Below are 13,232 nucleotides of genomic sequence, written 5' to 3' on the forward strand. Positions count from 1 at the left end.
TGCTGCCAAAGATGCCTATGGGTCAGCACCTAGAGCAGCAGCAGACTCATATCTGGGCTTACTGAAGGTTTTAGAACTAACTGAAACCAGATCTATGAATATTTTGAAAATGCCACTGGTGCTCACTGAGAGAGGCCGCATTTTAGGCGAATAGCACCAACGGAAACATCTAAAATATCTTTACATGATTCGGCACTTTGGGCCCCTCCTGAGCTCCACAGTGACCACCGGACTTCCGTATCCAAAAGGCAGAGTAAACGATAAAACTTGTGACTTATCATCATGAAAATCCTAGTCATGAGAAGATATTCTAAAACGATAAAAAAAAAAAGGAAAGAGGCTCCCCTACCCCTTGGTCCTGTTCTTCTCAAAGGACAGCATAAATGAAAAACAGTTTCATTTCTATCAAACACAGTGAAACTGTATGCGTGTCAGTAATACAGTATACCCACCCACTCTAATGCCACCACGTATAAGCCCTCTCCAGGGCTCCTATAAAAAGAAGCACTAATGGGGGACCAACAGTTAGCATAATGGCTATGTCGCTGAACTCCCATGTAGTCAACCACGGTTCAAGTCCCGGACCCGGTGGCTTAAACTCACGCCGGGCGCGTGTGTGTGCGTGCCCAAGATCCCGAGAGGAGAATGGAGGAAAAGGGATTGCGGCATGGCCATCCCCCCAGGGGGTGATTTCTCACTTTCTGTCTCTCTGTCTCTGTCTTTCTGGAGAGTGCACGTGCCCTATAGCAAAACCTCTCCAAAAAAAGAAGAAAAAAAAATAAAAGAAGCATTAGCATAAAGCTTCTGTAGAAAGAAATTTCCCCTATACAAAGGCATCTATCTTGCCTGCGATAAAATCCTAACATTCCTGCCAGTTTAACTTGGGCTACCTTTCCTCAACTCGGTTAGCTGCATATTCAGGCAGCTGATGTGACACCTTGTAAATAAGACCTATATACCAAGGGATATAGTTAAGGAAACAATTACTAAAAATACATGTGGTCACGTGAGTTCTTATCACTAACTACTGTATTTTTATTATTAATCAGTGTAGTCAAGCAAAGGGCCTGAAGAAAGATGAAAAAGAAATTCTCCTACTGACTTGCAAAATGGTGATACATATTATATGTTTCTGAGTCAGCCATTTAGATAACTAATTATCTGGTGAGTAGTTAAATGACCAAATTGGTGTCTCAATTAAGAACGATTCTTAACACAGATGTTTCTAGCCACTGGTCAGGGTGGTTTCAGTAATATTATCATATATTCTGAACAGCCTCGGAATAAAACCCTGAGATAAAAATACTCGGCACTGGGGACAAATGTACACACTGGGAGAATTAGACCACAGATATTACCATGTGCTCCAAATTATCGTCACAGCAAAACGAATTCAAAGGCATCCCCAGACAAAACAGGGAGGGAGCTGCCTCGCGCCTCAGTGCTGTGGCTCCTCCCGGCTCCCTCACCCCTCCACTCAACCTCCCTCTCTCGTGTGTTCTCTGTGGGGGCGAAGTTGGGCTGCTGGATTCTAACCATGCTTGTCCTCTTTCTTCCCCTCTAGTAAAACTCCCCTGTGCCATGGGCTGTCTCTCCAGGGCACGTATCTGAAACCAGCCACGGATGGATCGTATCTTTACTTAACCTGCCCATGGCCTTCGAAGCCTCTGTCCCTTCAGGAAACATTTACTGAGCATCTACTAGGCGCCAAGTAGTATTCCAGGTGCCGGGGCCAAAGCAATGGACAACACAGTCAAAAGCCCACCCCTCAACCTAGAGCAGGAAGACAGAAATAAGCAAGAAGTGTAGCGTGACCAGGGGTGACACATGCCAAGGAGAAGAAAGCCTGGGAAGGATAAGGAGCTCGTGGGAGGAAGGCACCGGGGCCGCCCACCAGTCACCAGCTCTCAGCTCACCACATTCGGCAGTCACCTGCATCTCACCTTGCTCTAGCTAGAGGGTGCACGTCTGCACACGACAGAGAGAGCGAGACCCCAGCGGGGCCTGGCCACGTCACAGTCCTTCCCTCCATTTCTCCCTCCCATCGGGTTTGGGGCACACACATGCACACGTGCCTGGTATGTTTTTCAAGCCACAGGGAGCCAGGATTCAGACGTGGGGTGCAGCTCCCTCTGCACAGTACGTAACATCTAGGCTTTGGGGCTGGCCCTGCATCTGAACATTTTTAAGCTCTTAAAAACTCCCCCCTAAAATGTAAAACAAAGCCTTTTTTCTAAAAACAAAGATTTTTAGTAAAAGGTTGGTATTCATAAATTTTATCTAAGTTCAAAGTGTGCCACCCTGCACTAAATAAATGAACGACACCGTATGAAAAGCTAAGTGGTTTTAGAAACTGTATGAACACATTCTTAAATGAGTTGCTGTTCATCAAAACAGTACTAAAAGGAGGATGGCTAAAAATATAACTTAACTTGTGGAGTAAAAAGCATAATTTTTTTTTAGGAGGAACAGGACAAATCCAAGCTTTATGATAGGAGGGAAGAAAAGTTCAAAGCTCATGGGGCCTGAAAAACTGCGAGGAGGTGGGTGGCAGGGAGGGTAAATGACAAGATACCATTCCAAAACCGAGCAGCTTCCCTTTTTATTAATGCTCAAGTCAATGACGACATTTCATAAACGAAATACAAATGAAAATGTCTAACTTGTATGTATAGTATATGTAAACATACATGTTCTATGGGTTGAATGCCTAGTCTAAATATGAAGAGAACAATTGGGTCTTTGACCTCAAAAATGAATTCAATGTTGGCATCACTGTTTCTAACTTATGGTGTTTGATATTTAACAGGAAGAATTGTGGACACCCAAGTCCTGTGTAGTCGTGGATTTCATGTTCAGATATAAATAGCTTTTAAGAAATAATCTGTATAATAAAATAAGTTTACTTTGAATTGCAGTACAGTCATTTTCTTCAATCAATAAAAATATTCCTTGATTATAAAGCAGCCTTATTTTGAAAATGTATTTCAGGAAAATAGCTCTAGCCATATCTGCAATACCATACTTTTTTTAAAAAGGCAACAAAGTGACAGGATTTAGATTTAAAATAGTATATTGCAAAATAGCTCAACATGTTATTTCTAAGCACAGGCAAGCTCCATTCTGAAGGATACTTTTAATCTTATAAAGCAAACTGTTTCAATATTTCTGTGGTTGTTTAAAGTCTAAATATTTACAATAAAAGATAAATTTTTACACATATAGGACATTAACTTCTAGACGCCTCTACAATACAAACCGTTTACATTATTGCATCACTCTATTATGAAGCTCAGTTTGTTAACACGTGCTCAAGAAGGAAAATAAAAACATGATACAGTTTCATAGCTTTATGGCAGGCTGAACTTTACATCTGGAAACATTAAGGAAACAGCAACTACAGCAAACATCGCACTAGTTCTTTGAGTAATGAAACAAATACCCAGAAATCATAAACAGTTAAATGAATAACTAAAACACCCCTCCTAACACATCTTAATTTGTTCTCTTCTGATAAGTACATTTTAAAAATGTTCTTAACATCCCAGGAGGAAAGGATGAAAAATTCTCCACAAAGATCAAAGTGCATGTTTTAAAAGTGCTTCGTGTGTGTGTGTGTGTGTGTGTGTGTGTGTGTGTGTGTGTGTGTGTGTGTGTGTGTGTGTGTGTGTGTGTGTGTGTGTGTGTGTGTGTGTGTGTGTGTGTATTACAAATCTATCCAATAAAGAAGTTAAATAAATATGTGCAAAGATTCTAATTATGACTTGAATTCATTAACCTTAATCATGGGCTTGTTGGACTTCATCCAGGTGAGGCAGTCAAGTGGCAGAAGAAAAAGCTGAGCTTGCACACTTCGTATGGGGCAAGAGCACTCACCCACAAGTCAGGAGACCCACACCTATTCTCACCTCTGGTAACCAGCTAGTTAGACCGTGGGTAAGACGGATTCGGCTCTAGGCACCAGGCAAGAGGCAGCGCTAGAGCAGCTGCGGGGCCTTCCAGCTCCAAAACTCTAAGAATAGTTTAGATGAGGCATTCCCGAAAGGGCAAATCATTTTACAAAAAATATTTTAAAATATACTAGTCATTTAGCTTCTATTCTCTTATTGTACTTATTCATAATAAAGCAGAGAAAGAAAGAAAAAAAACTCCAAAAAGACTTGACAAAGGTCGTGTGAACTTTATAGAGTAACCAAAGCTAGTGTGACCCTTCACAATTACCCAGGATTATGTGCGAAAAGGAAACCGAGCAAGCCGAGCAAAGCATCAGCAGGTCACGCAATGGCACAGGTTTCTTCTAAGTCCCAGAATTTTCTTGGGACTTAAAGCTTTAAAAAGTACTTATTCTTCAATCGCTTTTAAAGGACCATGATGCCTGGAATTCATACTCGTGGGTTTTTAAAGGAGTCTCTCTAAACTGTTGCAAATGTTTTCATGAAGGTAATTCTACGTGGCAATTTTAAATAATGGGTACATAAACTTGCCATGGGCTCTGTTCTGCACCAAGTCTACGCACATGAACACGGGTATGTATATTTGAGCTCGTTTAATGTTTTAGAGGTGAAGCTCAGCAGTTCTCATCCACGAGCTTCGACCCATTAATGCCCCGATAGGTGACTCTGCTCGGCCTGACTAGCACTCCGTGGTTTGGCTTACAGGTGAAATAGCGCTTGTCGCCCACTGAGCCATCATTTTTGCCCTTGGCGCTTCGGAGCTCAAGTCCAAGCCAGATACCGGAGGCGAAGTCGGTGGGGCCCACATACCTAACGGTCCCCATCTCGTTTGAGCTCGTGAGCAGGACCTGAGACCCCTCGTGCAGCTTCACGCTCCCCTCCACGCCAGCCGCGGTGGCCGCGCTGCTCCAGCTGCGACGCAGGGCGGTTCTGGATCTGTTCAGGAGGAAAAAGTCAGACAAAGCCTTAATGCAAAAGCCACCAACGTGACGTGTCCAATCCACTTCCACGGGCACACCAGAATCCAGACTGTGGTTCTCAAAAGCGAATGCCTTATGTGTACTCCTTCCCTTTTCTAAAAGTCTAATTATAATTAGCATCATTAAAACATACTTTTAACATTTTAAAAGATTTTTTTGTTTTAGCTATTTTAATACTACCCTAATCTGAACTTAAGATTTCACTTGCAATTTCTACATATAAACATAAATATTAAAAATATATAGTTTTATATGTGTATGCACACACACACACACACACACTAGGACTTCAAAAAGTCCATGGAGGGAACCAGCAGTTAGCGTAATGGCTATGTCGCTGGATTCCCACGTAGTCGACCGCGGTTCGTGTCCCGGACCCGGTGGCTTAAAACTCACGCCGTGCGCGTGTGCGTGCGTGCCCAAGATCCCAAGAGGAGAATGGAGGAGAAGGGATTGCGGCGTGACCATCCCCCCTGGGGGGTGATTTCTCGCTTTCTGTCTCTATGTCTCTCTCTGTCTGTCTGGCGAGCGCACGCGCCCTACAGTGAAAATCTCTCAAAAAAAAAAAAAAAGTTCATGGAAATGTAGAATTAAAGTATGAATTTCTTTGGGGTACAAAAACATCATTGAAATCTACACATTATTTCTTCATAATGTGCATTTGCTGTGAACTTTTTGAAGACCACACATATATACTGTATGTGTGTATGCGAAAACATCAATTAGAAAAAACATACACTCATATCTATTTAACAGCTACTAATATTATCAAATAACAAAAGAAAAAGAACCTGGAATTTGGGCGGTGATAGATTTGGGTCACTTTTTAAAATATGTATTTATGTGAAAATAAATTTTAAAAGCTATTAACCCATAACTTCATGGGGGGGATACATATATGCCTACTAGGTGTGAGTTCTGGTTATCCTTATGGGTGAGCGTCCTCCTCGCCACTGACAGTAAAGGGGGTCTGAGTTGCTCTGAGCAGGACTCTTTTCCTTCCGTTTTCCCCAAACATAACCTCACCGCAACAAACCACTGATGTGCCAGGCACCTGCCACCAACCTGACCTACTGACAGAACCACTGGGACTCAGCAATGGACCTGCCCAAGGCCCCAGCCAACCCCGCCCCAGAGCTCCCCCACTGCCAGTGGGAGAGGTGGATCCCACTCCTGTTCACCTGCAGTAGAAACACCATCAGGGTCTTGTTGCCCCGTGACCTGAGCTCTTCCAAAATGGCTATCCCAAACCACCCATGCTACCTGGAGCCCTCTACCCTCTGTCCCTTGCCACCTCTCCACCAAAGGAATGACCCCCACCCTCACAGTAGACGCAATGCAGAATCCGCTACCGAAAGCTCATGGAATCTTCTTGTGAACAGACTCTAGATCCCACTTATTGTACATTTTATTCCACTCTCCATGTGTTTAATGCACTGTCACCCACGATGTCTCATTTACTCACATTAACCACACTGTATGGATAGAAAACTGAGGCTCAGAGATTTATCCTAGGCTGTATTTTCCAGTAAGTGATATAATTTCAATTAGAAAATATCTTTAAATTATTCTTTACCATGTCAAATGCACGAATATAATAATAAACAAATAAACATGTAATACCTATAAGAAAAAGCATAAATCCTTGGGACCAGCAGTTAGCGTAATGGCTATGTCACTGGACTCCCATGTAGTTGACCGTGGTTTGAGTCCCGGATGCAAGGGCTTAAACTGACGCGGGGTGCATGTGCATGCATGCCCAGGATCCTGAGAGGAGAATGGAGGAAAAGGAATTGCGGCGTGACCATCCCCCCTGGGGAGTGATTTCTCGCTTTCTGTCTCTCTGACTCTCTGTCTGTCTGGTGAGCACACACACCCTATAGCAAAAACCTCTCAAAAGAAAAAAGAAAAGCATAAATCCTTACTGAAGAATAAAAGAAAAATGAAAGACCTGTTTCTAGATAGAAATATATCTATGTTAATACTCCAAATTAGTTCTCCCCAAATGAGTCATTTTTACAAGCTGACAGAACTTACTGCTAATTTTCACATAAATAATAACTATCATTTCTTGAGCACTTACTGTGTAATCCTTCACATTCCATTGTCTCACTCAATCTCACCCAAACCAGTGAAGGGCTATTACTTCTTCCTCCTGACAGAAGTGGGGTTCAGAAACAGTAAGCCCAGGGCCAGTAGGTGGCGTGGTTGTTAAGGCGGCTGGACTCCCACATGGCTGACCGCGGTGAGAGTCCTGGACCTAGCAGCTTGTTTTCTCACTTTTCTTCTCCCTCTCTGTCTCTCTCTGGTCAACTTAAAATATATATAAAAAAATAAAATAATGACAACAAATAAAATTAAATTAAAATAATTCTTAAAAAAAAAAAAAAGAAAATAAACAGTAAGCCCAGCGTGTAAGGTCAGAGTGATGGTAAAAGTAGAGCCCAGTCACACCCAGGCTGTGTGAGCAGACAGGACAAGCTCTCACTCACAGCCATAATGGGAGAAGGAAACTGAGAGCAGGAAACTGAGAGAAGGAAAAAAAATGATGATAAGGCAGGACCAGCAGGTGGCATGGTGGTTAAGTCACTGGACTCTCACGTGGTTGACCGCGGTTCAAGTTCCAGATCCAGCAGTTTGAAGCTCACACCAGGCATGTGTTCGTGGGTAAAATCCCAACAGGAGAATGAAGGAAAGGGGATTGTGGTGTGGCCAGCCCTCCTGGTAGGAGGGACGACTTCTCACTTTCTGTCTCTCTGGGGAGTGCTGCCCTCTAGCAAAATTCTCTCAAAAAAAAAAAAAAAAGAAAGAAAGAAAGAAAAATAATAATGAGACAAGATTTGCATTGCCATAATGTTTAATTATCAAATTACAATAGTGACAACAATGCAGGTCTGTCATAAGAATATACATTTAAAAGACAGAAATGTCAAAAAATTATAAATACAAAAGGACTTCCAAAAGTTTATGAAAAATGAAATTAGGAACCAGCAGTTGGCATAATGGCTATGTCGCTGGATTTCCATGTAGCCGACCGCAGTTCAAGTCCTGGACCTGGTGGCTTAAACTCACACCGTACGCGTGTGCATGTGTGCTCAAGATCCCAAGAAGAGAATGGAGGAGAAGAGAATGCAGTGTGGCCCTCCCCCTTGGGGGGGGTATTTCTCATTTTCTGTCTCTCTGTCTCTCTCTGTCTTCAGCAAGTGCACATGCCCTATCACAAAAACCTCTCAAAAAGAAGAAAAAGAAATTAAAAGTTTATTTCAGAGCAAAAAATATTTTAAAATTTATGTCTAGTTTTCTCATAATATGTGTTTATTAACTTTTTAAAGAACCCTAGTAAACATTATTTTATCTGTGATAAAAAGTAAAATTTCAAAGCCATAAGAAAACAATGAATGCTGAATTAGGGATGCTATAAAAATTAGTTAATTGTGGGACCAGCAATTGGGCGTAATGGCTATGTTGCTGGACTCCCACGTAGTCAGCCATGGTTCAAGTCCTGGACCCGGTGGCTTAAACTCACGCCAGACATGTGTGCGTGCGTGCCTAAGATCCTGAGAGGAGAATGGAGGAGAAGGGATTGTGGCATGGTCAACCCCCCTGAGGAATGATTTCTCACTTTCTGGCTCTCTGTCTCTGTCTTTCTGGCGAGCACAGGCGCCCTATAGCAAAAACCTCTCAAAAAAAAAAAATTAATTGTATGGGAGGAAAAAAAATGTGACTCTTACCCTATTTTAAAATAAATTCCAAATAGATCAAAGAGTTAATGCATAGACTGAAAAAAACAGAAGACCCAGAAGAAAATCAGACTGTTATTTATATGCTCTCTCGTGCACATGCACACACACTTGCATACACACAGATACAGGAGGAGGGAGTTATAGAAACATACTGAAAAGTTTGGCATCTATTATTAAGTTATTATTGGTAGGGGTTTTTTCCCATTTATTAGCATGTCATAAAAATGTTTCCATATCACAGTAAGGTCTTCAAAAACAATGTAAAAGTCATACCAAATAAAGCTTTTATTAAAGAACGTGGGGATATATAAGATACGTCAAGGGGGAAAGCCTTTGAAAGGATATATGGAGTATGATTCATCTAACTTTGCTTACAATGTAAGGCTCATGGGCCAGCTCCACTGCCTAGGGGTTAAGGGGGCAGAACCCCACATGGCCAACTGAGGTTCAAATCCCAGCCCCGAGAGCCAAAAAAACACAACAGGCATCAGGTGCCTGTATATACGTGCCCAATGTCCCACCAGGACAGAGAAAGGGAAGAGCACAGATCGTGGTGTGATCGCACCCCACTGGGGGGTACTTTATCCGCTCTTTCTCTCTCTCTCGCTGCCTCCCTGGCAAGCACATGCGCCCTCTGGTAATTAAAAAACATTCAGGTACATGCATTAGGGAAAAAAATTGAAAAAGCATATAGCAAAATGCTGAAAGTAATTGATCGCATGTGGGGGACAAAACTACAAATGATCTTTAGCCACAATTACTTTTCTTAATTTTTAAAGACTGTACAATCAACTTATACAATCAAAAAGGTTTTGGGTTTTTGGGGTTTTTTCCTAAGGTTTTTGCCATAGGGCAAGTGTACTCAATGGAGAGAGACAGAGAGACAGTGAGAGGGAAAGTGAGAAATCACCCCTGTGGTGATGGCCATGCCACAATCCCTTCTCCTCCTAGGATTTTGGACATGCATGCACACATGCCTGCCGTGATTTGCAAGCTATCAGGTCTAGGATTCGAACTGCGGCCGGACAAGTGCGAGTACAACACTTATACCACCATGCCACCTGCTGATCCCCCAAAAAGTTTTTAAAGAAACATGTAACAGTTCTCTTTCGCTCACACTGGGGCAAATTTCTCTCTGCCTCAAGTCCATTAGGTTTCTTACCCAGGAATTTTTCATCAACTCTGACTGTGAATGTTCCATGTTTCTTCTGGAAGCTCATTTATTTCCATATAAATATGCAAGAAAAATTTGTATAGCGTTTGGTAAATATCAGTTCATTCACTTTCCCAGCACATATTCTTGAGAATGCATCACGCTTCCAGATTAATAACAGTGCGGCACACAATCACCTCGGTCCCCTCGGCAGAGGGTCATCCAGCCTTTGTACTGTCTGTCTTACCCCTTAGATAAGGGACAGACTTCCTAGCCAGCACCTCAGTCTCTTTTGTTCCTGAGAACTGTGATCACCAGACATTTTGATCACATGCTCTATAATGAAAAATTAATAAATTTTAAAGCCTATTACATATCCTTAATAAAAGCGTAGCTGTATTTTTTTAATCAGGTAACTAGTGTCAATGTGCATAAACATTAGTAAAGCTTAATTCTTATTTTATAGAAAATAAATAGATAAGTGCTGGTCCCCCTCACGTCAGCAGACCACCTCCGTGTAACCATACCTGCTAGGCAATTCCCAGGGGTCACACTCCTTTTTCTCCTTCCCTTGCTTCTCTATACCATGTTCTCTTCCACTCACCAGCATCTGGTCTCTGATTCTGATACCTCTGCCCTTCTAGAATCCTTTATATCCTGGTTATCTCTTCTTAGCAATTTCTTCCATTCTGCCTAAGAACTCCTGAATATCTTCAATAAACTGATGCATAAAGTTACTGCCTTTAAACTCTTTAAACTACTCAAGTGAGACCAACTTCAAAATTCTCAAAATTGGTGATAATTTTGAAGAAGGAAAAAAAAAAAAAAAGAAAGAAAGAAAACCACCCAACCTCTAAGCAGTACCTAACAGTTCCTTAGGAAAATCCAGGGGTCTCAAGTGAAATTGTAGACCTTTGTGAAGCCCCCTGAGACCTCGGTGCCAGACAACTGTGTAAATGATCTGCATCTCTGCTCAGCTGAGCATCAGGTGCTCACTCTCGGGCTCTGATTTCTAGAAGGTTTTAGGGCCCCGCTATTTAAGCAAGTGCACTTCCCTAGTCAGCCAGCCTTTTCCCCAGGGTATTATCCATAGATTAATTGGCAAGGTCTTAAAAAAAAAAAAAAGAAAGAAAAGACCTCTTAAGTGTGTTCATGTCGGTAAATTCAGTTTACAAGCTGTAATGATGTAGTTATTGAATGTATAAAATAAATTTTAAAAAGAAAAGAAAAAAAAAAGATCTCTTTACCAATCAGTCTAGAAGAGCTTCTAAAAGTAAAAAAGCTTCAGAAAATCATTGAGGGTAGTAAAATAAGTCTGGGGGGAATAAATATAAAAACAAAAAAATAAAAGAGGGCATTCTGTCTACAAAGAAAAAAAAGCTTTCGGGGGCAGTATATTCTACAAGGGGAACCAGGAACAATTTTAAAGTAATTTTAAGATTATTTCATGTAAATAGGCCTTATATTTCATACATTGCTAACACTATCAAGTAAAATCTCTGACTAGGTAAATAAATAGAATTTAAAATCAATCCACTCTACTCAATGACAACACAAAACATAAATTCCTCCAACTTTTATTAGCAGTACTAACCTCTTTGAAGAGAAAATATATGCAATGAACTATTTTTAGTCACTGGTGATATTTTTAATTGAGTTTGCAAAGGAGGGAGGAAGAATTCTTCACGATATGCTCATCACACCTTTTCTCCTAAGTGTTAAAATTCTACTGAGTAACGTCAAAGATACAAAATCCCACTTTTCTTCCTTCACAGAATCCCATCACGTTCATCTTGAAAGGTGTTTTTCTAAATCTTCTTAATACTCACTTGGCAAAAGCATTTCTTCTGTTAATCTCTTTTTGGGAAGAAGCAGAAGTTGTGCTGAAACTTCTCCTAAAACCTACATAGGAAAGTTAAGTTTAGAAGAGGAAAAATCATCACACATCTTTATTAAAAGCTATCTTTCACCATTTCTTCTCAGGGTGCTCTACTATACCAGTGTGTCTTTGGAAACAGAAAGCAAAGAACATGAGCATGAGGGGGGCTTCAAAAAGCTCACAGAAAAATGCAATTAAAGTGCCAGTTTATTTTGGTGCAAAAATTTTTGAGGGGCCGGCCGGTGGTGTAGTGGCTGAAGTGCTGGACTCCCACATGGCCAACCATGGTTTGAGTCCCAGACATGAGAGCTTGCTTTCTCACTTTCCCTTCCACGTGCTCACTCTCTCTCTCTCTGTGTGTGTGTGTGTGTGTGTGTGTGTGTGTGTGTGTGTGTGTGTTTGTCTCTCTCTGGTCAAATTAAAATAAATAAATAAATAAATAAAATTAGAATAATAATTCTTTCAACAAAAATGTTTTAAATCCATTCATAGTTTTTTCATAATATATATTTTCCATAAACTTGTTAAAGATACCTCCCTCATATATATACAAAATATAAGTGTAGTTAAGATTTCCTGATGAATTTTTATTCATATTCCTAATCAAACTATGCACATATCTGAATAAGTTAATATCAAGATATTATTTCTGAAGGTTTTCATTATAAAATTTATTGAAGACCAAACAGAATTTAATTATACTTTGACAAAGTTGATTCTTATTTCTATCAAATAGTACTCTTAACAATCACATTTAAAAAAAAAGGATAAAAGTGTTTTAAAACACTATCATTAAAGATATATCACTTATAAAATAATGAACAATAAACCTCAAGCTTATGATTATTAGCATCTCCAAATTATAGGTTTTTTAGACAAAGAGAAAGAGAGACTACACAACAGGTAAAACCAAAAAAAAATTTTGAGAAGTTTTTGCCTTAGGGCAAGTGCGCTCACTGGAGAGAGCAAGAAAGAAACAGAGACAGTGAGAGGGATGTGAGAAATCACTCCCCGGTGAGGGGAGAGATGGTGATGGCTACACTGCAAGCCCTTTTCCTCCATTTTCCTCCCAAGATCTTGAGCATGCACACGTACACACCCGGCATGATTTTCTTTATTTTTTTTCTTTTCTTTTTTTTTTTTCAAGAATTTTATTTAACTTTATTTATTATTATTATTTTCCCGTTCAGAGGGAGACAGAGAGAGAGAAAGGGAAAGTGAGAAAGCAAGCCACCAGGTCCAGGACTAGAACGTTGATCGGCCATGCGGGAATCCAGTGCCTTTAACCACCACGCCACCTGCCGGCCCCCCCATCATGATTTTCAAGCCACCAGGTCTGGGACTCAAACTGCAGTTGACCAGTTTAAGAAAACATTGCAGAGAACATAATTAAGTGACACAACCGCTATGCCATCTGCTGGCCCCTCAGAAATGTTTTAAAATGAAACAGAATTTTCAGTTCTGGCAGTTCTGGTAGACCAAATGTGCCGAATAAATCTCTACTGAAACAACTCTAACTTAAAA

The 13,232-nt window shown here is 40.8% G+C and overlaps 1 protein-coding gene across 8 annotated transcripts in view; it reads right to left on the reverse strand.

Annotated features, from left to right (window-relative positions):
- CLIP4 (CAP-Gly domain containing linker protein family member 4) overlaps positions 1-13,232 on the reverse strand; it is a 90,968-nt gene that overhangs the window by 3,290 nt on the left and 74,446 nt on the right. For 7 of the 8 annotated variants that reach the window (XM_027765788.1, XM_027765787.1, XM_027765784.1 and 4 more), the window contains 2 exons: positions 11,659-11,731; positions 3,678-4,889 (listed from right to left, as the gene is read on the reverse strand). In XM_027765788.1, the coding sequence (XP_027621589.1) occupies positions 4,568-4,889; positions 11,659-11,731 (395 nt within the window). In that variant the 3' untranslated portion in view covers positions 3,678-4,567. Of the gene's footprint in view, positions 1-3,677; positions 4,890-11,658; positions 11,732-13,232 lie in introns of those variants that run through there. The other variant, XM_027765790.1, reaches the window with a different exon arrangement.

This window comes from Tupaia chinensis, unplaced genomic scaffold, assembly GCF_000334495.1.
Source record: "Tupaia chinensis unplaced genomic scaffold, TupChi_1.0 Scaffold139757_1, whole genome shotgun sequence".
In the NCBI taxonomy this organism is placed as follows: domain Eukaryota; kingdom Metazoa; phylum Chordata; class Mammalia; order Scandentia; family Tupaiidae; genus Tupaia; species Tupaia belangeri.